The 25880-nt window shown below is 38.6% G+C and overlaps 1 protein-coding gene and 1 long non-coding RNA gene across 2 annotated transcripts in view; both read left to right on the top strand.

The window, feature by feature from the left end:
* Positions 1 to 14458, top strand: part of LOC133638619 (uncharacterized) — a 92214-nt gene extending 77756 nt beyond the window's left edge. The window contains exon 17 of the mRNA XM_062031409.1: positions 14410 to 14458. Coding sequence (XP_061887393.1) covers positions 14410 to 14458 — 49 coding nt within the window. The remainder of the gene's footprint in view (positions 1 to 14409) is intronic.
* Positions 14459 to 18703: 4245 nt separating this feature from the next.
* On the top strand, positions 18704 to 23737 carry LOC133638524 (uncharacterized). The gene is made up of 6 exons (XR_009823641.1): positions 18704 to 18771; positions 19868 to 19921; positions 20466 to 20519; positions 20590 to 20643; positions 22236 to 22289; positions 23727 to 23737. It is a non-coding gene; the product is annotated as an uncharacterized LOC133638524 (long non-coding RNA).
* The last annotated feature ends 2143 nt before the right edge of the window (positions 23738 to 25880 follow it).

Genomic DNA, 25880 nt, shown 5'->3' with positions numbered 1-25880 from the left:
AAGGGGACCTAATATGCAAAACCAACTTTTCTTACCTATTGATACCTGTTTTTGTGTATTTGGGATCTGCTTAAATCCCCACAATTTGAAATCAAACCATGGAGGCATAGCAGAGATGTTTATAAAACGATCTTGCCTTCCTTCACTTCTACTAAACGAGCCGTTTGGAATTTGCCCCGTTTGTGACATTTTTCCCCAGTGTGACACAGCCGATATAGTTCATATATGGTGAGGGTTTACCCATAAAGCTGAAAATAGCATACTCTATTTTGAAGCGCTAAAAAATCTAAAAAATGGCTGATGGGGAGAAGATGCAATCGAAGTGGAGGCATGTAAATAAGAACGTATACAAAATGGAGCTTCCTGAAGAGACGGTCAGCTACTTCGTCCAGCTCCTCCCGGGCGATCCCGAGGCGTTCACTGGCCAGCCGGTAGACATAGACTTCCCAACGTGTCCTTGGTTTTCCTCGTGGTCTCCTGCCGGTCGGACGTGCTCTAAACACCTCCCCAGGGAGGCGTTCGGGTGGCATCCTGACCAGAAGCCCAAACCACCTCATCTGGCTCCTCTCGATTTGGAGCAGCGGCTATACCTTGAGCTCCTCCCAAATGACAGCGCTTCTCACCCTATCTCTAAGAGAGAGCCCCGCCACCCGATGGAGGAAACTCATTTTGGCTGCTTGTGCCCGTGATCTTGTCCTTTCGGTCATAACTCAAAGTTCATGACCATCGGTGAGGATGGGAACGTAGATCGACCTGTTAATTCAGAGCGTTGCCTTCTGGCTCAGCTCTTTCTTTACCACAACAAATTGATACAGTGTCCGCATTACTGAAGACGCCGCACCGATCTGCCTGTCGATCCCACAATCCACTCTTACCTCACTCGTGAACAAGACTCTGAGGTACATGAACTCCTCCACTTGGGGCAAGATCTCTTCCCCAACCTGGAGATGGCACTCCACCCTTTTCCGGGTGAGAACCATGGACTCGGACTCGGATGTGCTGATTCTCATCCCAGTCATTTTACACTCGGCAGCGAACCAATCCAGTGACAGCTGAAGCCACTGGATATAGCCATCTAGGTTACATCATCTGCAAAAAGCAGAGACCTAATCCTACACTCACTAAGCCGGATCCTCTCAACGCCATTACTTCACCTAGAAATTCCGTACATAAAAGTTATGAATAGAATCGGTGACAAAGGGCAGCCCTGGCGGACTCCAACCCTCACTGAAAGCGGGTCCTACTTACTGCCGGCAATGCAGACCATGCTCTGACACCGTTCGTACAGGGAGCGTACCGCCACAATCAGACAGTCCGATACCCCATACTCTCTGAGCACTGCCCACAGGACTTCCCGGGGGACACGGTCGAATGCTTTCTCCAAGTCCACAAAGCACATGTACACTGGTTGGGCAAACTCCCATAAACTCTCAAAGACCCTGCAGAGAGTATAGAGCTGATCCACAGTTCCACGACCAGGACGAAAACCACATTGCTCTTCCTGAATCTGTGGTTCGTCCATTCGTCTAGCCTCCTCTCCAGTACACCTGAGGAGTGTGAACCCACAATAGTTGGAACACACCCTACGGTTCCCCTTCTTAAAGAGAGGAACTCCCACCCCAGTCTGCCAATCAAGAGGCACCGCCCTTGATGTCCACCCAATGTTGCAGACGCTTGTCAACCAAGACAGCCCCACGGCATCTACAGCCTTAAAGAACTCCGGGCGGATCTCATCCACCCCTTGGGCCTTGCCACAGAGGAGTTTTTTAAAACCCTCGGCAACCTCAGCCACAGAAATAAGAGAGCCCACCACAGATTCCTCTGGCACTGTATTCCCTCCACTGATCTACAACATCCTGAGTCGAGGTCAGCAGCACACCATCCCCACCACACACGGTGTTGACAGTGCACTGCTTCCCCCTCCGTTTGTTTATTGCGCTATAAATACGTTTAAAAAGTTATCAGCACATTTTGGTTAAACGTTCAGGAAATGTCAAAAATGGAAAAGGAAACAAGTCATTACATTCTGGGGCTGATCTGGATCATCGTCTGGATTCAGGACTTTTTTAAATTATAGTTTGCATTCATTCATGTGACTTTTGGAACAGCGTTGAAACTCTCTGAGTACCCAAGGGGCTTAAATCAAAAGCAGATACGAGCAAAAAATCTGACTACGCAATGGAATCGATCCCGGGTTCTCCAGACATCATTCGACACGACGAAGCTTGGAAAAGCATGGGGGATTGTGTAGCAAAAACACTACAGGTGGCTAAAGACTAGGAAGTCTGGACTTCCATACTCAGACTGCTGCCCCCAGGAACTTGATACATGTGTAAAACATGGATTGTTGCATAGTATATGTGATGTATTTTTTATTCACTGAAATGCATTTCTATTGACCAAACACGTGGAGCAGGCGGGTCATATTTCTTGCAGATCATTTGAACAGGATTTCCCTTCGCAGCCGTGTAACTGCCAAAAACTGCACCTTTTATTAATGTATTACTTCTTTTTATTTACAATATGCCGTGAACCAATAAAAAACAAGACTTTCTTTGGATACCATGAATTTTAAAAACACTTTATTGATGATTATTTTCATTGGCACCTCTTTGAAAAGTTTTTAAAGTGCAAACGCGTCCAACTTGCTTTTCAAGTTTGTGACTATGTATGATTTGCTAATTTTGTTTCAGGGGGACATAGGCCCTGCTGGCAGTGTCGGCCGTAAAGGCCCACAGGTATTAATTTTAAATGATTATCGTTCATTTTATTTATGCTGTGATTTATTCAGCTTCTTAAAAAATGTTTATTGGTGGTTTTAAGTTAACGAGCCTTGACAGTTTGTCCTTAACTTTCCTTTTGACTAGGGGCCCCCAGGTTTGGACGGACAGGTGGGGCCTGCAGGACCCAGAGGTCCCCAAGTAAGTTATTAAGTCTTGTGAGGATAGTGAATACAATTTAAATGTTTACGTTTAAAAAATATTCTGCGGCTTATGGTTGTTGTTTACAAGTTTATTAGCTCAGGTCAACAATTTTTTGTTATGTAAAGTTAATACTTTCAATTATTTTACAGGGAACACAGGGACTGAGCGGTGGAGCTGGGCCTAAAGGTGATCCTGTAAGTATCTTTTTCTTATCTAAATTTACCTGTTTTCAAATTTTGAAATCTAAAAAACCTGTGTGAAGCAACTGGGATTAGCTCAGCACCTCCAAGTCCGAGTCCATGGTTCTTTCCTGAAAAAGGGTAAAGTACCATCTCGGGGTTAGGGAGGACATCCTGCCCAAATTGGAGGAGTTGAAGTACCTCAGGGTTTTGGTCAATGTATCGTGCGATCAACAGGCCTCTTAAAGGAACCAGAACCGAATCGAGGAACTGGAATTGTCTAAATTCAAATGATACCCAACCCTATTGATCATTAGGTCTGCACACATCTTGGGGGGTTTTGACCAAGGTGACCAAAGTTCAAGTATGTTGTTCACAAGTGAGGGAGGGCGAATCGGGCACCAATGATGAGGACTGTATCTTAATTTACCAATCAATTTACGTACCTCCTCTATGGTCAAGATCTTTGGATAGTGATCAAAATAACGAGATTGCCGGTACTACCAGCGGCCGAACGGTCTCTTCCTTAGAAATAGGGTGAAAAGCTCTGTATTTTGGGAGGAGCTGGAAGTTAAGCCGGTGATCCTTAGAGAGAAGCCAGATGAAGTGGCTTGGACATCTGGTCAGGGTAACACCCAAACACATTCCTAGAAAGGTGTTCAGAGCGTGTCCGATCGTTAGGAGGGCTTGGGGAAGACACAGGACATGTCGGGTATAGACTATGGGCCTGATTTATTAAGATCCAAATACCACACGTTACACAGCATCTGCAACAAATAAAATGGTGTGTAGTATGAATGGGTGTTGCGCTTGATCTACTAAAACTGCGTGTACAATTGAAATGTGGTGGAGGGATGTAACGGTAAACGGTATAATGATAATTTGCAATAAAATTCCCGACGGTTAGTAATACCGTTTAATTTTTTTAATTACCAAAAAAACGTCATTTATTAATGCATTTTCGGCAACACGAAGTCAGGCACATGTGCACTAGCGTCGTTTGGCTTGATAATCATGGCGGACCTACGACACGGACTTTGCTCCGTAGATTTCCCCTCGGAGTAAACGGAGCCAAGCGCTTGGTTTAACGACATTTTCCCTTGCTTCCAGGCGTGCGTTTAAGAGTGCACTGCTGTGTTTAGATGGAGACAGGTGTGGACAATATTGGAGACAGACGCACTTGTCCCCACACTATAAGTATACAGCAAAGAAAAATGCAGCAGGCGATGTGTCGTGAACGTTGTCACAACTTGTGTATAAAGTCTTTATTTTGTTTACTGGAATGTTTACTCGTCCTTTATTTAACTGCAAACTGTATCAGTGTTCAAATAACATCAATACTAGCTAAAAAATGTTGTCATCTCATCGAACTGAACGAAGGCTGTGAAGATTGTGTATTCCATTTAAGAGGTGTCACTCTTGGTTTTTTGTTGTTGTTGGCCAAACTGTTGTACTGAACTATTAGGAGGCGTTGGAGAAGAACAAAGCTTGTTTATTAGACTTAGCCAAACTGCTTTGTGTTTTATTTTGATATCAAAAAGTAAACACCATTTTTTTTTTTACATTAATTGTGGTTTTTTCATGTCACAAAGGTATTACTTTAAAAACCAATTGACACATCATTTTGTTAATGTTTTATTGTGTATAGTTAATTCCTATACGACATATTTCTGCTCAAACTCTTAATGGATCTGTCCCCATACAACATCCACATGTACATATAAATGTACATAACTTAAAAAAAAATAAAAACTATCAAAATGTAAAAATTGAGATAAAGGCATCAAGGAATGACTAAAAGCTGACAAGTTGATGTTATTAAATAATAAAAATAACTAATATTTTTCTATAAATATATGGATAACGTTTATCTATAGACTTTTTATTAGACGTTACAAATTACATGATGGTATTACGTTCACACCCCAACACTGCTTACCTAACAATCAGTAATCACAATTTCAATATTGATAACAATAATCGTAATTACTACTTTGGCCATAATTGGCAGCCCTAGATCTCATACATTAACACTATTTTTTATCTATTTTATACATATATTTATATATAAATATATCCTGCCTCGAAAGAAAATAATGTTTGCCTTGGTGCCCTTCTAACTTGCCTTGGTGCCCTAAAACATGAGCCCTCCTTTATTAAGGCAACACTTGCCTTGACCTTAAAAAGTTGAAATTCGAGGCCTGGATATATTGTTACATGTTGTTATTCTTGCTTCGTTTACACAAGAAACAAACGTAAGTTTTGATTAGACAGTGGATGTGTGCTTTTGATCGCCACTCAGAGACATATTTAATTGGTGACAATGACGCGGGGATTGGTGTAAGATAGCGCCATGGCGACTTTGCAAATTCCTGGAAGGACTGATCAGTTCACGAAATCCATACAGCGGTACCTTGGTTTTCATAGGGCCCACTTTTTGGTTTGCCCCAAGTCTTTCTACTGTCTCTGTTGCACTATTGTACCGTCAAACATACAGTATATAACAAACAGGCATATCATTCTGAGGAATCTGGCCTCCCATCATCCTTCTCCACTCATTGCTGTCTTTGCCAATGAGGGTGTTAAATAAGATAAAGGTGATGTTAAATGTTTATATGAACTTCACACTATAATCATTCTCCATAAAATGTGTTTTGTGTTCATTATTTTTTGTGTGTCTGGAACGGATTAGTTGGAATTACGTGAGTTCTTATAGAAAACAATTGCTTACATTTTTGGTACGATTCGGTTTTCATCAGACTATTCGGAACAAAGTACTAAGAAAAATAAATGCTTAAAGCAAACTTCCAAATCTGTTTCCAAACAAAAAATGTATAGTAGTGATTTATTTGAGTCATACTGCTGCAGATAAAGCTGAATGATTGTCTTTATTGTGTCAGCATGACAGGTCTTACTTATTATAAAGTACACAGTAAAGTATATTTAATTTTTTGTATTATTTTCACCTTAGGGGCTGGTTGGCGTCATGGGTAAACGAGGTGAACCCGGCTTTGAAGGGCAAGTGGTGAGTTGTATTCACGTATGAGTTTTGCTGTTGTGTACCTTATTTGAGTTTTATTGGCGTTGTACACAATATGTTACAAACCCCAAAATCAGTGAGGTTGGCACGTTGTGTAAATGGTAAATAAAAACAGATTACAATGATTTGCAAATCCTTTTCAACCTATATTCAATTAAATAGACTGCAAAGACAAGATACTTAACGTTCGAACTGGAAAAGGTTGTTATTTTTTGCAAATATTAGCTCATTTGGAATTTGATGCCTGCAACATGTTTCAAAAAAGCTGGCACAAGTGGCAAAAAAGACTGAGAAAGTTGAGGAATGCTCATCAAACACTTATTTGGAACATCCCACAGGTGAACAGGCTAATTGGGAACAGGTGGGTGCCATGATTGGGTATAAAAGCAGCTTCCATGAAATGCTCAGTCATTCACAAAAAAGGATGGGGCGAGGGTCATCACTTTGTGAAAAAATGCATGAGCAAATTGTTTAAGAACAACATTTCTCAACCAGCTATAGCAAGGAATTGAGGGATTTCACCATCTACGGTCCGTAATATCATCAAAAGGTTCAGAGAATCTGGAGAAATCACTGCACGTAACATTGACATCAGTGTGTAAAGGATATCACCACATGGGCTCAGGAACACTTCTACAGTTTGTCGCTACATCTGTAAGTGCAAGTTAAAACTCTACTATGCCAAGCCAAAGCCATTTATCAACAACACCCAGAAACGCTGTCGGCTTTGCTGGACCCGAGCTCATCCAAGATGGACTGATGCAAAGTGGAAAAGTGTTCTGTGGTCTGACGAGTCCACATTTCAAATTTTTATTGTAAACTGTGGACGTTGTGTCCTCCGGAACAAAGAGGAAAAGAACCAAACACGCAAAGTTCAAAAGCCAGCATCTGTGATGGTATGGGGGTGTATTAGTGCCCAAGGCATGGGTAACTTACACATCTGTGAAGGCACCATTAATGCTGAAAGGTACATACAGGCTTTGGAGCAACATATGTTGTCATCCAAGCAACGTTATCATGGACGCCCCTGCTTATTTCAGCAAGACAACGCCAAGCCACGTGTTACAACAGCGAGGCTTCATAGTAAAAGAGTGCTGGTACTAGACTGGCCTGCCTGTAGTCCAGACCTGTCTCCCATTGAAAATGTGTGGCGCATTAAGATTAATACGACAACGGACTGTTGAACAACTTAAGCTGTACATCAAGCAAGAATGGGAAAGAATTCCACCTGAAAAGCTTAAAAAATTGGTCTCCTCAGTTCCCAAACGTTAACTGAGTGTTGTTAAAAGGAAAGGCCATGTAACACAGTGGTAAAAATGCCCCTGTGCCAACTTTTGTGCAATGTGTTGCTGCCATTAAATTCTAAGTTAATGATTATTTGAAAAAAAAAAAAAAACTTTCTCAGTTCGAACATTAAATATCTTGAATTTGTAGTATATTCAACTGAATATAGGTTGAAAAGGATTTGCAGATTAGTGTTTTCTGTTTTTATTTACTATTTACACGTGCCAGCTACACTGATTTGGGGTTTTGTACATTTTTAGCCAAATTTTTATTGCAATGACTCACATTTTTGTGTCACTATAACACACATATTTAACATGCTTTATAATTGCATAATATAGAAATATATCATGTAATCAACTTTTAAATATTATTTATTTTTATTTTTACAAAAATGTGTCAAAATGGCAGCATTATCATATCCTTATCATATTCAGCAAAGCACTGATTTATTGGTATGTAGAAAAAGTATTCTAAAAGTATCACAATTAAGTGAATCATAAACAGCAAAGTTGTTGTATTATGACTTGAATGTACAGCAGTGAGGATCAATGCAAGAACATACAGCCTCACAGGTCCATTTGACGTATTGCTTTACGGCAGCGCCCTCTAGAGGGACTATCAAGCTACTGCGTCACTGTCAGTTCAAGGAAATGCTCAAAATCAAATTGCTTAAGCACTTTCATTATTATTAAATATGAAATGTTATTATAAATGTGCTCGTATCATATATGTAAAGCCCCAATGGAGGTGTTTGGATGTTGTTTAGGGGCTCTATAGGCAGAATTGAACGGTTGGGTGTTGTTGATAAATGGCTTTCGCTTTGCATAGTAGAGTTTTAACTTGTACTTACAGAGAAACTGGAAATTGTGATGTATCATGTTGTATGCTTGCATGTTCGAAATAAACTCAAACTCAAACTCAAACTCATGGCCTCCATTGTAAGCTGAGTTTATTTCATATTTTGAATGCATTAAAAAAAATTATGAATTATGAACGATAGGCAAAATTCCAAAATAAGTGCAGTTCCCCTTTAGCATAACAATTAGCTAAGAGACAGCTCGTATTCCAAAAAACGTGTAAACTGTGGTGCTTTACCACTGGGGTACCACAGTAGATGATTACATATATTGTTGGATGCAGATGGTTTGAACAGTTCTGACGCTGATATCAATATGAATTTATGTTAAGGGTGCACCAGGGCAGCCGGGTCCACCAGGTTTCCCTGGAGCGACGGTAAGCTCAGTTGAAAAACACTCAAATAGATTGTAATTACATTACCTTAACTTTATTAACTAAAATGGAAAAGCCAATGATTATTATTGAAGACTGCTTTTTACTGGACAGGGTCCCTCTGGCCCAGATGGAGACACGGGGATTCCAGGACCTAGAGGAGATAAAGTAGGAAAAAGACATGTTTCTCAATGTGTTTGTTGCCAGTGTTTGACGTCAGAGAATGAGGAGTGTATCAAATGTCTCGCTTTGTCCATTTTTCTTTTAAGTTAAGTTAAAGGTAAAGTACCACTGATTGTCACACACACCATAGGTGTGGCGAAATTAGATAATTAAATACTTATACACACAACATATATTTGACAAAATTTTAAATGAATTTTGTTGACTGAGGTCTCTGCATTTTCTTTATTATGTACATTTCTTGATGTTTTCCCAGGGATTTAAAGGGGCAGCTGGAATTAGAGGTCCCCAGGGCGAAAGGGGGCCCGCCGGTTTTCCAGGTTACCTTGGGGTCAAGGGCCAGCCTGGTCCTAAAGGCATTGAGGTATCATGTACAGCTTTTTGATTTATAACTGCATTGAAATGAATTATTTACAATTTGATGTTGAGGGTATGCATATGTACAGTACGTAGTTGTACCCTAAGGTAACTGAATGTGTCACACTAGCACGGATATATCATAGAACATAAGTTTGTTTTTTTACATGAAAACAAATTAAAGTAATATAAAGTATCACGCAAAGTCTGACGCTATTTTTAACTTTTATTTCCAATGTTATTATTAAGGCTGCAGCTAACGATTATTTTTCTATCGATTAATCTATAGATTATTTTTTCGGTTAATCTATAGATTATTTTTCCTTTTACCGATTATTTTTTTATTTAAAATGAAGATAAAAAAATTAATGTAGGCCAGTTTTTTCAAAAGACATGGCTTTTATTTACAAAAAAAAAAAAAGTATGGCCACTCAGTCAACATTGACAACAACATGACAAAATATTCTGTAACAATGTAAACATTTAAAACTTTTAACATTTAACAAAATTAAAAGTATCTTATTATAAGTATCCAGTGCAAATCTTAATATTCTGCAATAGTATAAGCATTTCAAAAGTAAAAGTATTGCTTATTTTGCTTTAAAATGTGCAAAAATAAAGATAAACATCCAATACAAAAAACTGCAAAACGAAATATTCTGGAGCACTGTAAACATTAAGTATTGCTTTTAAAATGTGCAAAATAAACATCCAGTTCCAACACAGTACACAATAACCAATTCTACTCATTCCAGTGAGTGACTAACAGTTGTAATGAAGAAAGGTTAGCATGTCTACATGCTCTGGGGCGAGGCTGCTTCTTTTCTTGTTTACAATATTCCCAGCAGCTGAAAATAGGCGCTCAGAAGGGGTCGATGTGGCTGGAACTGAGAGGTAATTAGCCTTCACCTCAAGCCAGGACTGCGAGTGAGCTGAGCTGCAGTTTATATTTCTAGAAGGTCAACGGGCTCATAGTGATGTTACTAGTAGTTGACTGGGAGGTGTTTATTATCATTTGGGGAGAGTCCGCTGCCTGATGCTCACCTGCTAAACACCTACCTGCTCGACGCTGAAGCGCTGACTACATGCGCTCTGAATACACACTGCTGATTGGCTGGTAACGCTCTGAATACGCACTGCTGATTGGCTGTTAGCACCTTCCGTGTACCAATCAGATGGTTGTGTGGTGGGACAATGCTGCGTGCTGAGACAGAGGCAGAAGGAGCAAAGCAGCTTGTTAAGACTTTAGCTTTAGCTTAGAAACTCGTTCGGTACACCCCCGTACCGAAACGAAAGCCCCGTACCGAAACGGTTCAATACAAAACACGTACCGTTACACCCCTAGCAGATACAAATGACACATTCATGTTTTTGTGTAATGATGACAACGTATGCTCACGCGGACGATTGACTGGTTGATGGTTTTCTTTTCAAATGTTCGTTCATAGCCGTTGTGCTGCTTTGATAGGCCATTTCCGCTCGACACAGTGTGCATACAACAACATTATTAGGCCGTGTATTGAAATACTCCCACACTTTTGACCACTTTTGGCGTGCTTCTTCCCCCTCGCTCGCACCGTCTGCTTTGCGCTCCGCCATGACGGTAGTGTGACGTAAATATGCGACGCGTCGACGCACAAAAACGGCGTCGGCGTATTTACGTAACTGATGACGTCGACCACGTTGACGCGTCGTTTCAGCCTTAGTTATTATAACAAAGGGCACAATTCTAACAGATGTTACCTCCCGTTTCTGTGCTTTCCCAGACAAACAACACTTTCGCCACTTTCAGGCATGGATGGTGTGTTTGTGATCATGGGAAAGGTAGCATCAAAACCACACGGACATAAAACATTACCACCAGTAGGTCGTTACAGTATGAATGGATATATATATAGCCTGCTACGTGAGCACTTGTGTCTAGTGATGCACCGAAAATGCTTGTAATGACCTGTTGAATGTTTACTGTATTAACCTGCCTTAGGACAACGGATGGAAATTTGCTATTGTACTAACTCCGGCATATTTACATTGTTGCTCTATGTGGATGAATATGCATTGTCCTAATTCAAATAAATAAATAAAATAAATAAACTCAGTCTTCGAAAACAGCGCCGTCAAAACCGGATGTACTTTCAAGAGCTCTCGCTTAGCGGCAAGAATGGCTTCTTGTATCCTCCTACGGTGTGTGGTGTAGCATGTTAATTGCTATTCGTCGTCCTCCAGTGATAATGATACCTGTAAGAAACGTAATTAATTTGCCATGCTTAGAAAGTAAGAAGTGGCTTTGCACAGTGGAGGGACATTTGCCAATAGCTCATTAGCTAGGACCGTAGGACGCTACTTTGCGTTGAGGAAGCCTTTGTTTGCTTGTCGCTCTAAAATTTGCGGGACGCAGCGAGAATATGCCAAATTGATATAATTACATGGTTTATATCACACAACCGTAATGTGATCGGTATCGGCCGAGATCACTCCAGTGTAAAATAAAACCCTGATAGGAACATCCTTAAAACCGATTGGGCACAAGGTTTGTTTGTTTGATCATTGCCAATTTGATACAAAAAATGTCTTCTTACGTGTGAGGTTATTCATAAATTACATCGTAGAATTACTAATGTAATCAGCATTACTAATGTATTTACACAGGGGCGTATGCTATGACACGCTTACGAGGGATGCATTTAGAAGATAAACACTTAAGCTCAATAACTATAGCTGCTAGAAAGAGTAGGGAAATAATGTATTCATGTAACCTAAATATGCTGTTTATTTAGAAAATACGGCAGTACTTAGTAAATTTTAAGTTTGTGAACTAAGTTCATTGTGGTTAGCTTGTGCGCTGAAAGATCTTCCACCAAGCAAATAGCAGCTTCTATTCATGATCCACAGATTGCATGAACCGGCTGCTCTAAACAGGACTGTTTATAGAGGGTTTTAAGTGTGCTCTAATTCTTGATCCATAGGTTGTTTTGAACAAAATATTTTTTCAAGACATCTCAATGCAGTTCTGATGTAACAAAACATTTCACAATAGGTCTTGTTTAAGAAAGGTGTAGTGCATGTATTGACATGATAGGATACTGTATGAAATGTATTTTAATGAGCAGGTGCCTGAAGAGGTTCACAACCTGGATGAGTTTAACTGACTTATGTCATCATTCAGGGTGGTAATGGTGAACGTGGACTTCAAGGCGAACAGGGCAGGAGTGGATTAAAGGTCAGTTTGTGTCCCTAAACATCCAGCATGGACGTACAGTCGTGGTCATAAGTTTACATACACTTGTAAAGAACATAATGTCATGGCTGTCTTGAGTTTCCAATAATTTCTACAACTATTATTTTTTTGTGATAGAGTGATTGGAGCACATACTTGTCGGTCACAAAAAACATTCATGAAGTTTGGTTCTTTTATGAATTTATTATGGGTCTACTGAAAATGTGAGCAAATCTGCTGGGTCAAAAGTATACATACAGCAATGTTAATATTTGGTCACATGTCCCTTGGCAAGTTTCACTGCAATAAGGCGCTTTTGGTAGCCATCCACAAGCTTCTGGCAAGATTCTGGAGGTATTTTGTAAATTGGTGCAGTTCAGCTAAATTTGTTGGTTTTCTGACATGGACTTGTTTCTTCAGCATTGTCCACACGTTTAAGGCCATTCTAAAACCTTGATTCTAGCCTGATTTAGCCATTCCTTTACCACTTTTGACGTGTGTTTGGAGTCATTGTCCTGTTGGAACACCCAACTGCGCCCAAGACCCAACCTCCGGGCTGATGATTTTAGGTTGTCCTGAAGAATTTGGAGGTAATCCTCCTTTTTCATTGACCGATTTACTCTTTGTAAAGCACCAGTTCCATTGGCAGCAAAACAGGCCCAGAGCATAAAACTACCACCACCATGCTTGACGATAGGCCTGGTGTTCCAAACATATTGCTGGGTATTGTGGCCAAACAGCTCAATTTTTGTTTCATCTGACATCACATGGACAAAGATAAGACCTTCTAGAGAAAAGTTCTGTGGTCAGGTGAAACAAAAATTTAGTTGTTTGGCTACAATACCCAGCAATACAGGACAATGACCCCAAAGACATGTCAAAAGTGGTAAAGGAATGGCTAAATCAGGCTAGAATTAAGGTTTTAGAATGGCTTTCCCAAAGTCCTGACTTAAACCCAATTAAGAACATGTGGACAATGCTGAAGAAGCAAGTCCATGTCAGAAAAACAAAACATTTAGCTGAACTACACCAATTTTGTCAAGAGGAGTGGTCATAAATTCAACCAGAAGCTTGCCAGAAGCTTGTGGATGGCTACCAAAAGTGCCTTATTGCAGTGAAACTTGGCAAGGGACATGTAACCAAATATTAACATTGCTGTATGTATACTTTTGACCCAGCAGATTTGCTCACATTTTCAGTAGACCCATAATAAATTCATAAAAGAACCAAACTTCATGAATGTTTTTTGTGACCAACAAGTATGTGCTCCAATCACTCTATCACAAAAAAATAAGAGTTGTAGAAATTATTGGAAACTTAAGACAGCCATGACATTATGTTCTTTACAAGTGTATGTAAACTTTTGACCACGACTGTACATGAACCTAAACCTCCAGATGTGACTGCGTAATATCTCCCCTGATGGTGTATTTAAGTACACTGTTTATAACTGAACGTAAAGTCTGTTTGATGTGATGATGTGATCAAGATTTAAGACACCCTCACTAGAAGTGCTTAATTAACATGTGAACTTTCTTGAAGGGAAACAAAGGACCAGTTGGCCGAAATGGCAAAAGGGGACCCAGAGGGAACAAGGTACTGTTGAATATTATCATTATAGTGGTACTTCAACTTACCAGGCATTTGAGATACGAGCTGTCTCTCTGCTTTTTGTTATGTTTTACATTGCAAGCATAATTTTTGCAAACATTTACATATATATATATCTTCCCTTTTGAATATCTCCCTAATTCTGAGGTCTCTAGGTTGGCAAGTAGGCTTGCAACCTGAATTTTTGCTTGGAACCTCATGCATAACAATTAGCCAAGAGACAGCTCTTATCCAGAAAAATTTGGGGGCTAGGTCACTCCACCAAGGTACCACTGTATGAGCAAAACAAATTGGAATTGAAATGCAATGTGAACATGCAATAGTTTTGTACTGAATTTTATCATGTGTTTGTGTGTGTGTCAAACTCTTTCCATTCCTCAGGGTCGACCGGGACAAAGGGGACAAAGTGGCCAACCAGGACCATTGGTAATCCTGACTGTCAGAAATCTGTTAACATGCAAATCAGTGATTCATTGTCAGGTCATGTATTAATAATTGTCAAATGACAACATTTTAATTTTATGGAAATGCTTTTTGTCAAGCTTGAACATATGATATGAACCTCCAGTGCAGGGGTGCCCAAATTTTCTGACTTGGGCCCACATTGGGTTAAAATATTAAAATAAATTGTATAATTGTATTCTCTCGATGAGCTTCAAGTAGAGAACATCGACGATAAAGTTCGCAACTTTTGATTGCTGATAAAAAAAAAGCCTTGCCTGTACCGGAAGTAGCGTGACGTCACAGGCTGAAGGGCTCCTCACATTTCCCCATTGTTTACAATGCAGCGGGAGCGATTCGGACCGAGAAAGCGATGATTACCCCATTAATTTGAGCGAAGATGAAAGATTTGTGGATGAGGAACGTGAGAGTGAAGGACTAGAGTGCAGTGCAGGACGTATCTTTTTTCGCTCTGACCGTAACTTAGGTATAAGAGTTCATTGGATTCCACACTTTCTCCTTTTTCTATTGTGGATCACGAATTTGTATTTTAAACCACCTCGGATACTATATCCTCTTGAAAATGAGAGTCGAGAACGCAAAATGGACATTCACAGTGACTTTTATCTCCACGACAATACATCGGCGAAGCTCTTTAGCTACGGAGCTAATGTGATTAATAGCATCGGGCTTAAATGCAGATAGAAACAAAATAAATAAACCTCTGACTGGAAGGATAGACAGAAGATCAACAATACTATTAAACCCTGGACATGTAAATACACGGTTAATGCTTTCCAGCTTGGCAAAGCTTAACAATGCTGTTGCTAACGACGCCATTGAAGCTAACTTAGCAACGGGACCTCACAGAGCTATGATAAAAACATTAGCGCTCCACCTACGCCAGCCAGCCCTTATCTGCTCATCAACACCCGTGCTCACCTGCATTCCAGCGATCGACGGCGCGACGAAGGACTTCACCCGATCATCCGTGCGGTCGGCGGCTAGCGTCTGATAGCGCGTCTGCTATCCAAGTCAAAGTCCTCCTGGTTGTGTTGCTACAGCCAGCCGCTAATACACCGATCCCACCTACAACTTTCTTCTTTGCAGTCTTCATTGTTCAATAAACAAATTGCAAAAGATTCACCAACACAGATGTCCAGAATACTGTGGAATTTTGAGATGAAAACAGAGCTTTTTTGTATTGGATTCAATGGTGTCCGAATACTTCCGTTTAACTATTGACGTCACGCGCATACGTCATCATACATAGACGTTTTCAACCGGAAGTTTAGTGGGAAATTTAAAATTGCCCTTTATAAGTTAACCCGGCCGTATTGGCATGTGTTGCAATGTTAAGATTTCATCATTGATATATGGTCGGTAGTAGCGGGTTTCAGTAGGCTTTTAAGTACATAACTCCACATGTGTTCATTCATAGTTTTGTTGCCTTCAGTGGCAATCTACAATGTAAATAGTCATGAAAATGAAAAGAAAACGCATATAATGAAATATGATGTATACATATATATGTACATATATATATATATATGTATATATACATATACCTATAATTATATATATATATATATATATATATATATATATATATATATATATATATATATATATATATATATATATATATATATATATATATATATATATATATATATATATATATATATATATATATATATATATTTATATATATATATATGTGTATACACATTTTTATTTTTTTTATTTTTTATTTGTGACACTGGCGTAATTTGGGTACCCCTGTTCTAGTGATGTGTTTGATCCTCAACTTGAGAAGACACCGACAGACAAAAAAGACGTGTACAGTATAAATAGTTCATGTATTCTGTTTGTGTATTTCATTGATACATTTTAGGGTTTGGCGGGTAACCAAGGACCAGTGGGACCTGAAGGAAAGCCTGGTACACAGGTTCCCATTCTCATATTTCAATCACCTGTTAATGATGTTTGCAATGTTTTGTTTGATGGTCATCTACATTTGAGCAATGGGTTAAAGAGGAAGTCATTATTTATTCATCCTCTTCTGATTTTGTTAGTTTAACCCTTTAGTTAGTTCAGAATTTCTATTGTCTGTCTTACTACCAAAAAGAGCAGGAATATTAATAAAATGTTGGAGTTAGTTGAGTAAGAGGGTTAGAGTCGATCATGCAGAGTCAGTTCAGGTGGTTCGGGCATCTAGGTCATAATTTATCCTCCGTGTAGAGGTGTTCCTAGCATGCCCATCTATAAAAAGGCTTCAGTGTATCAGGGATCCCTTTGAGGTAAAATAATAATAATAATAATAATAATTGTGGAATTGAAAACTATAAGCTGGGAGTCAAGGGTGTCCTTTTGGGTGTTGAAGAGATTTTACCATTCTAAGGTGCAATGGATGGCATTTCCCACATAGATATAAACCATGGGTAAGTTTTCATACATTTTTACAAATTTCTATTAGATGCTCTAAACTAAAAGCCGCACTTATTTTACATGACTGTACCACAGCAATTATAGTTCATTGTTTTTGTTGAAAAAATACATTCAACATATCAATACGAGCCATTCTAAAATGTACAACATCTAACATCTTTGTTTTATTAGTTATTAGAAAATCTCTTTACTCCATCACTATAAAACATTTAATAAATGTAGTTGATGAGATATGGTGGCTATATTTGATAACAAATATTGTAATTTTAAAAAAGTATTTTGCTGAACTAGTGATTCACTTAGTAAAGTCATCGATGTAAAATTGCATTCATGGTATCTGCCGCAAGTTTGTTTGTTCAATTATAACATGAGGGTTTTTATTACTGTACATGCAATCTTAATGCATTTCTGATTATTCTTTAAAGTGCTTTTTAGACAACGTTGGCTTTGCAGCACTAGATCTAGTACAAGTTAGAGGGTTTCGTATCGTAAATCATGGTTAAACTCATGACAAAAAGTATAAATTATATTACTTTTATTTCTGTAACACTGATCAATTTAACAACAACAGTATCAAAAATAATGTAAACAGCTAAAGTTCAACATTAAAAAATAAACAGTTACCTTATGCAAGTCGGGAAGGGCTGTTTGTGTCATTTATTTTTGACCAGGTAAGCAACGAAATCCCATATTCTCCACCACCTGTTGATTATCCAATACTATGACTTTGATTAGTTTACCGCAAATGCCAACTCTACGTTAGGAATTCTCAAGTTTTCCGCTGGAATGAATCTGCCAGGGTTTGTTGTTGTTGTCCTGCCTCATTGTGTACGTCTGCATGGCGGGCTTTCAGGTGTTTCATTAAATTGCTTATATTGAAATGTCCTACATGTGTCCCACCCCTCGAAACAGAGCTATTTCAAAGTTTGTGTTTTGCTTTTCAATTTATTAGCCTCGGGTTTGTAATATTGCCACACCACTGACATGACGTTTTCTTTGGTAGCCCAGTCTGCCATTGGTGCAATGGTCTTCTAATTTCGGTTAAAAAGAGGCGATTTCCTTGCAGCAATATTAGCATGCTCGCGGATTTATTGGCTTGTATGCGCTCTATTTAGGTCGTAGACCCAAGGTTTCTTACAAAATACATAGTATCATGGTATCGGAGATTTAGTTACAAGTAGTCATTAATACCAATACCTCCAAAAGTGCTGTATCACTTTCGGAACATCCCTATATTTTAGTGATTTCTTGTCGTACCACTAGATACCACTACAGTTTGAAAATCACTAGGCTAGAAGACTAGCGGAATTCCGCTAAATAGCGGACGCCTGGGATCAGCCCTTTGAGACACTTGTGATTTAGGGCTATATAAATAAACATTGATTGATTGATTGATTGATTGATCCCTGGTTTATACCGAGGACACACTGGAGCAACTTTCTTTCATAGCTGGCCTGAGGCCGTTGCCCCCACAACCAGTAGACAATGGATGGAGGGCCGAAGAAAACAAAGCAGTGCAATAAGCCTGTTTTTATTTTGATTCATCCTGGAGCTATAAAAAAAAACCTGCTTACATTTCTAACAATATTCTCAGAATAATTAGGATACTGCCATTATCAAGGATGTAATCCTGAGGACACGTGGTATTGGAATGTATTAGGTTACAGATCATTCATGTTGTAAAATTAATGTATTTATGTCTTTAATTATAGTAGGTAAGAAGCTAAGGTGTGTTTGTGTGTTAGTTTTTATGTTTGCAATTTCAATAACTTATGGTACTGAGAAAAATCTTTGTTTCTTCATTAGGGTCCCCCGGGTGCAGCTGGCCTTGCGGGTAATATAGGACCCATGGTAAGGAAAATGATTGTTTGTTGACTTCTTTTTTTCACTTGATGACTTCACTTGTAACTTTTTAGCTCCATGCTACAATGTTTTGTAGAGATGTCCCTCCCGATCTTATTACGTATGTCTAGCTAGTGTACTATTGTGTGTTTTTAGCTGTTACGTAGCTGCTTGCTCGTAGTAGCCTACAGCTTTCTGTGAAGGTTTCCCTCTTGGGTGGGTTCTCCTGGCCGACAGATCTTCGGGAGCCCAGTAGATAGTTTGAATACAGTCTTTTATTTGCATGCACACACGCAGCGATTGCTTTCCAGCAATATATGTTTTTCGTTTCAGTCCCACGTCCCTCCCTGGCTCCAAATCCAAATCCCTTGTCTCGTTCCGGCTGCTGCTAATAAAGGCGACAGGTGATTAGATAACAAGGTCCACCTGGGCCATCTACTCACCTGTCGCTGTCTTCGAGACTGGTCCTTGCACACCCCGTTCCGCGGCAGGCCAGCAGGCCACGCCCCCCTCCACACTTACCATGTTTAGCTTTTATAAATGACTTTGCTAAAATCAAAGAAAAGACCAACCTTGTGGAGAACATTGGAGAACATTTAGATGTTAACTGGCTAACAGTCCAATGCAGGCAAAAAAGCTATACTAGATTTTTGCTGATATCAAACAACTGCAAAAAAACTAAACAAGTATTGGATGATATTGGCTGGCAAGTGAAATGTCAAATGTAAGTTTTGATAGTCCAGCAGCATGTTTACTATACTTGTCACAGATAGACAGCCAGTTAAAATCTAAATGTCCTCCAATAAGCACACAAGGTTGGTATTTTCTTTGATTCTAGTCAAGTTATTTAAAAAGGTAATCATGGTAGGCAAAAGGCTACAAGGAGCTAGCAGCTACACAACAGCTAAACACACTTAATAACTGTCCTCATTTAAAAGACTGTAGTCTAAAACAGCTAAGATTAGCCAGATTCCAGATGTTCCCGATACCGTGTCCTTCGAGCTTCAGAGTTGGTTCATTTGTATGAGTACAATAACTGGCTATTAAGAACAAATATATTACTGTATTTATCTTGGCATTTACATTTGTTGGGATTTCTTTTTAGGGTTTTCAAGGAATTTCTGGAGAAAGAGGACCTGATGGACAATCAGGTTCTATGGTATGTCACAAATTATTGTATACATGTTCCTGCTTTATTAACGATAACATATTTCTTTGAAGCCTATTGCTAAAAACCACCTGAAAGGAATGAACTATCCTTGTAAAACTTCATTTCAAAATGTATAGATGTTCTCATTCATCCAGGTCATTGTATTCTAAGGGCATTCGATTGATCTTAACTGGACTGTTTGGTTTGTCTTAGAAGACGTTTCACCTCTCATTCAAGGAGGCTTCATCAGTTCATGCACATAGACTTAGATTAGTCAGATCTAGTCTGACCAATCTAAGTCTAAGACTAGATTTGACCAATATAAGTCTAAGACTAAAGATTTGACCAGTATAAGTATATGCGAATGAACTGATAAAGCCTACTTGGATGAGAGGCGAAGCATCTTCTAAGACCAACCAAACAGTCCAGTTGCGATCGAATGAATGCCCTAAGAAAGTCAATTCAAAATGCTCTCACCCAACCAAAATGTAATTGTTGCAATCCACACAGAAGAGTATTACCAACATGGTGATAGGGTGTATTTACTTTTAAGGGCCCACCAGGGCCATCAGGACCGCAGGGCATGCCTGGAGCGCCAGGAGAAAAGGTAAGTCTACAAACACGAAAGAGTGCTGCATGTGATCGTAGTGTCGTACTTAATTTGTGTGCTGTACCAGGGTTTTACAGGAAAGCCTGGCATGGAAGGATTACAGGGCCCTGTTGGCAAGTATGTAAGTGATTTTTTGTTGGCATTATTGACACGTTGAAGCTGAGCTCTTTGTGTGGACTTTACATGTTTCTCTCCAGCCATGTTGATTCATTGGACACTTTAAATTATTCATTGGTGTGAATGTGCATGGGAATAGTTTTTTTTTTCTATTTGCCCTGATTTTCTGGTGACCAGTCCAATGTGTACCCCACCTTTTGCCAAAAGTCAGCCAAGATTGGCTCCAGCTCACCTTTGACTCTGAGACAGATGGCTGGATAGCTGGATGAATGGATAGATGAATTACTGAATATTTGATTTTTGTCGTGTATATGTACTCCGACACATTTGTGGCCATAATTAACAAGAGGGGAGACTCAGAAGTAATTTTCCTGACTAAGAATCATTGACTATGACTTTCTCGTTTCTGTTTGTTAAAAATTAAAACCCAAATAACACTAAAAAAACAAAGTGGTCACTACAGACTTTGACTTAGTTCCCTTGTACTGAAGTGCATCTGTGCGTCTTCCCAAAATCTTGCACTCTTCCGCCCTTCTTGATTACCTCTCGAGGAACTATGAAGAAACTTTAATCCTTTTCGCAATTTGAACGGTTCGTACAGCCGAACATAACGCGAGCATAAGGGCATTTTTCTTCAAGAAAGGCTAAATGGTGCAAGTACCCATCGAGAACAGACACTGCTTGACCACCACGCGTATTCAATTAGCCGGACGTGATGTCATTAAAATCCAAGCAATTAAAAGTTGTATTGTTATATTGCTTGTATCGTATATCGCCTATAGTGCGCAACCCTACACTGTAAAAAAAAATTTCTACTGTAATTTTCTATTTTTTTTAAATAGTTTATAAAACTGTAGAATTGAAGACATTATCTGTAAATAAACAATCCCCTGTTATTTTAAGTAATATGCCAGTAATGACAAACTATGTATATTTATATTTCTTTTACAGAAAAAGACCAAATTAATTATACATAGCATTTTCTGTTTTCTTAAATTACTTTCAAATTCATGTAAAATTACATTAATTATCTTTCATTAAATATGTAGCTTGTTCTATAAAAGTCTATGTCCATACTAACAATCTGTAGAATAAAGGTATTTTTCTGCAGAACTGTTTGCATCGTCACTTTATTAAAGGTGGTTGATCTTAACAATTTAGAAAAAATCTGTAAAATAATGGTATTTTTCTGTGGAACTGCCAGCATTGTCACTTCATTAAAGGTGTTTGATCGTAATAATTTGGAAAAACTCTGTAGAATAAAGGTATTTTTCTGCAGAACTGTTTGCATCGTCACTTTATTAAAGGTGGTTGATCTAAATAATTTAGTAAAGATCTGTAAAATTACGATATTTTTCCGCAAAACGTTTCATGACAATTTCTGTAAATATAATGTTTTTGATCATTATTTGGTTTACAATGTTTTACTTTAATTTTAATTTTTTTTTTTTAAAGTTTTCGTTTGGCAGCCGTAGCTGATTTTTTTTTACAGTGTAGTGGGTGGATGGGTTGATGTTAGACCTACAGTAATTGAATTTTGGGGTATGTAATGGTTAATATTGACATTCTTTTGTATGTTGTGGCTTCAACCATCAGGGTACAACAGGCAACGACGGCATGCGTGGGCATCCAGGTGCCATCGGAGAGAGGGTAAACAAATGTTTCTCTCTACCATGTTTAAACATGATCTTTTTTTAACATCTGCCAATTTCAAGAACGTTTACCTACGAACAGTCCATTTGTGTTATGGTTGGGAAGGATATCCTAAATGTTATACTGTACATTTACAGCCTTTGTGTGATTGAGTGAAATAAGTATTTGATCTCTGACCAGCCAGCAAGTTTTCTGAACACCACAGATTGGTTTTGTGCCTATGAAGCACATCAGCTTGTCCTAGCATGAAGCTTGATGATAACAGAACCACTGAAATTCAAGATAACATTCAATTGCCCTCAATCTGGAGCTCTATTTAAGATATCATCTTGTGCGGAAGGCTCAGGATAAGTTAAAAAATAATGAGGAATCACCCCAGAATTATGCTGAAGGAGCTTTTTAATAAACTCATTGGACTTGGGACCCCAGTGATATAAATGGATTGAGTCCTTTCAGTACCCACAAGGTCTCCGTGCTCAAGAAGGAACAAGTACAGGCCTGAATTAAGTTTGCCAGTAAACGCCTGAAAGGTGCATTGAAGGCTTGGGACAATGAGGTTGTCAAATGAAGTAAAATGTAGCTATTTGTTATCAGTTGGCACAGCAAATGTCACAGTAAACCCTATATCTGACCAAAACATAACTCTAAAAACATAACCCTATATCTGACCAAAACATAACTCTAAAAACATAACCCTATATCTGACCAAAACTTACTCGCATAGCTTATAGCTAGAGATGGACATAACTTTGTATGAGAAGGAAGAAAGTAAGTGTGAAGGACAATGCTGAGAAGAAGTGGATGATATTCATTAAATTAAAAAAATAAATGATCAAAAACATGACAGAGCGTGTAGCTAGCTAATTTGGTGAATCAGTTGGAGTTTAGCACTACTAGTATGCACAATATTGAAGCAGAATGAGTCAATAACACCAACCATGGATGTTAAAATAGTATCTAAACATTCATCCATGAAAATATTGTGAAGCTGCTGATGGTTTGTTTGAGATACAGTAGAAGGTCACTCTCCAAGGTAAATGCTGTACATTATTTTTACAATACTTCATAAAACGACTGTAGTTGTTTGTACGCCATTCTATTGTAATGTTTTTATACAATATTTCTTATCTAAAAGTGCATTTTCCTTGTTGAAATTGAACAGTTGGCCAAGCATCAATTAAATTGATTTGAATTGACTTAAATGGGCGACGTTTCACAATAGGAATTTTCAAGATCCAATCAAACTTGTATCGCAAGGTACCACTGTATCTGTACAATAGCACTGTCAAGAGGAGATCAAATTAATATTTCCACTCTTGTAAGTCAAAGTGTTTTTATGTCACTGTAAATACAGATTCATCCAAGTAACGAAATGCCATAATGTAATGTAAAAATGACTGTCATGTACAATATATTCTGTTTTTTCTTCACTAGGGAGAGACAGGTTTGCGAGGTTTTCTGGGTCCTGTTGGAAATCCAGGACTTCCGGTAAGTACACAATTGGCTCTGTCAATGAGTTTAGTTAGGCTTTTTGGGTTTTTGTGAGTCAGGTTATGCAAATGTAACACCAATAACCCCAATTCTTGAGACTTTGCACTGGCTCCCTGTTCATTTTAGAATGGATTTTAAAATCTTGCTGTTTGCTTTTAAAGCTTTGCATGGACTGGCACCTCATTATATCTCGGACCTCATCCAAATTTACACTCCTGTGTGCGCTCTGAGGTCCGAGAGCCAGCTCCAGCTCGTGGTGCCCAAGACGAGACTTAAAACCAGGGGAGACAGGGCCTTCTCTGTGGTCGGCTCTAAGCTCTGGAACACTCTGCCCCTCCATGTTCGAACTGCTCCCACAGTGGAGTGTTTTTAAGTCTCGTCTTAAGACCCACTTTTATCCTCTGGCTTTTAACACTACGTGAGTTGTGTGGTCCTCTGTGTTTTTAAATTTAGATTTGTATTTATTGTTTTAATTGGTTTTACGCTTTAAAATCGTTTTTAATCATATTTATTTGTATATTGTTTTTATATTGGTTTTATATTTATTTATTTTTTGTTTTTATTCAGTCATTGGTGGAGCTAAAAGGATAATATTTGAATATTGTTTTTAACATTGTTGTGCAGCACTTTGGAAACATTTTTGTTGTTTAAATATGCTATACCAGGGGTCGGCAACCCGCGGCTCTAGATGCGGCTCTTTAGCGCCGCCCTAGTGGCTCTCTGGAGCTTTTTCATAAATGTATGAAAAATTGAAAACGATGAGGGGAAAAAAAAAAATTTTTGTTTTAATATGGTTTCTGTAGGAGGACAAACATGACACAAACCTCCCTAATTGTTATAAAGCACACTGTTTATATTAAACATGCTTCACTGATTCGAGTATTTGGCGAGCACCGTTTTGTCCTACTAATTTTGGCGGTCCTTGAACTCACCGTAGTTTGTTTACATGTATAACTTTCTCCGACTTTCTAGGACGTGTTTTATGCCACTTTTTTTTGTGTGTCATTTTGTCCACCAAACTTTTAACGTTGTGCATGAATGCACAAAGGTGAGTTTTGTTGATGTTATTGACTTGTGTGGAGTGCTAATCAGACATATTTGGTCACTGCATGACTGCAAGCTAATCGATGCTAACATGCTATTTAGGCTATCTAAATGTACATATTGCTACATTATGCCTCATTTGTAGGTATATTTGAGGTAATTTAGTTTCCTTTAAGTTATCTTAATTCAATTTATATCTCATGACACACTATCTGTATGTAATATGGCTTTTAACTTTTTGCGGCTCAAGACAGATTTGTTTTTGTATTTTTGGTCCAAAATGGCTCTTTCAACATTTTGGGTTGACGACCCCTGTGCTATACAAATAAAGTCGAAAAAAAAAGACCTTTTTTGGGGGAAAGGGGTCGAAAATGTGTCAAGAAATATTCTTGATCCTGCAAACCTAACCTTTATTGAAAAATGTTTACGTTTCAAATATCTTCTTTAAATATTGCAAGTACAGTTGTCATTGAGTCACACCAAAATGATTAAATCTAATGTTTACGATTGTTTGTGAGAAAGGAAAGCATGCCCCACCTGGGTGCATATTAGTGTACTTACACTAGCCTGTCCCTCTTGTACTTTGCGATGTCGCGATCACACCAATACAAGCAACTTTAACCAATCCTCGCATATTATGTCCAATGCCTGCAACTTCCCTGCACACTTTGGCCAATCAGTCTCATTTTTACAAATCAAATTTGTCTCTGAGCGTGGCTCAAACACACACATCAACTGTCTAATCAAAACGTAGGATTGGTTCTTGTGTAGATGAAGCAGGGACAACATGTAACAATATATCAGCTATTTAATGCTCAAACGGCACAATTGTCGTTCTCTCGTCAAGCTCAGACCTACTTCCTGTTCCTGTCTACAGTGTAAGCCCAGTGTAAACATTTACTTCCTAGTGTATATGTTTGTATATATTTATTTGACATGTACATATCCAGGGTAAAACAATTAAGAAAATATTTTCATTTGCAAAGATGAAAAAAGCAGAATTTACATGACAGAGATTTAAAGGCCTACTGAAATGAATTTTTTTTATTTAAA

Source organism: Entelurus aequoreus, linkage group LG21, assembly GCF_033978785.1.
Source record: "Entelurus aequoreus isolate RoL-2023_Sb linkage group LG21, RoL_Eaeq_v1.1, whole genome shotgun sequence".
NCBI classification, from domain to species: domain Eukaryota; kingdom Metazoa; phylum Chordata; class Actinopteri; order Syngnathiformes; family Syngnathidae; genus Entelurus; species Entelurus aequoreus.
Note: the sequence above shows the minus strand (reverse complement) of the source record. Positions and strands in the feature narration are given on the sequence as shown.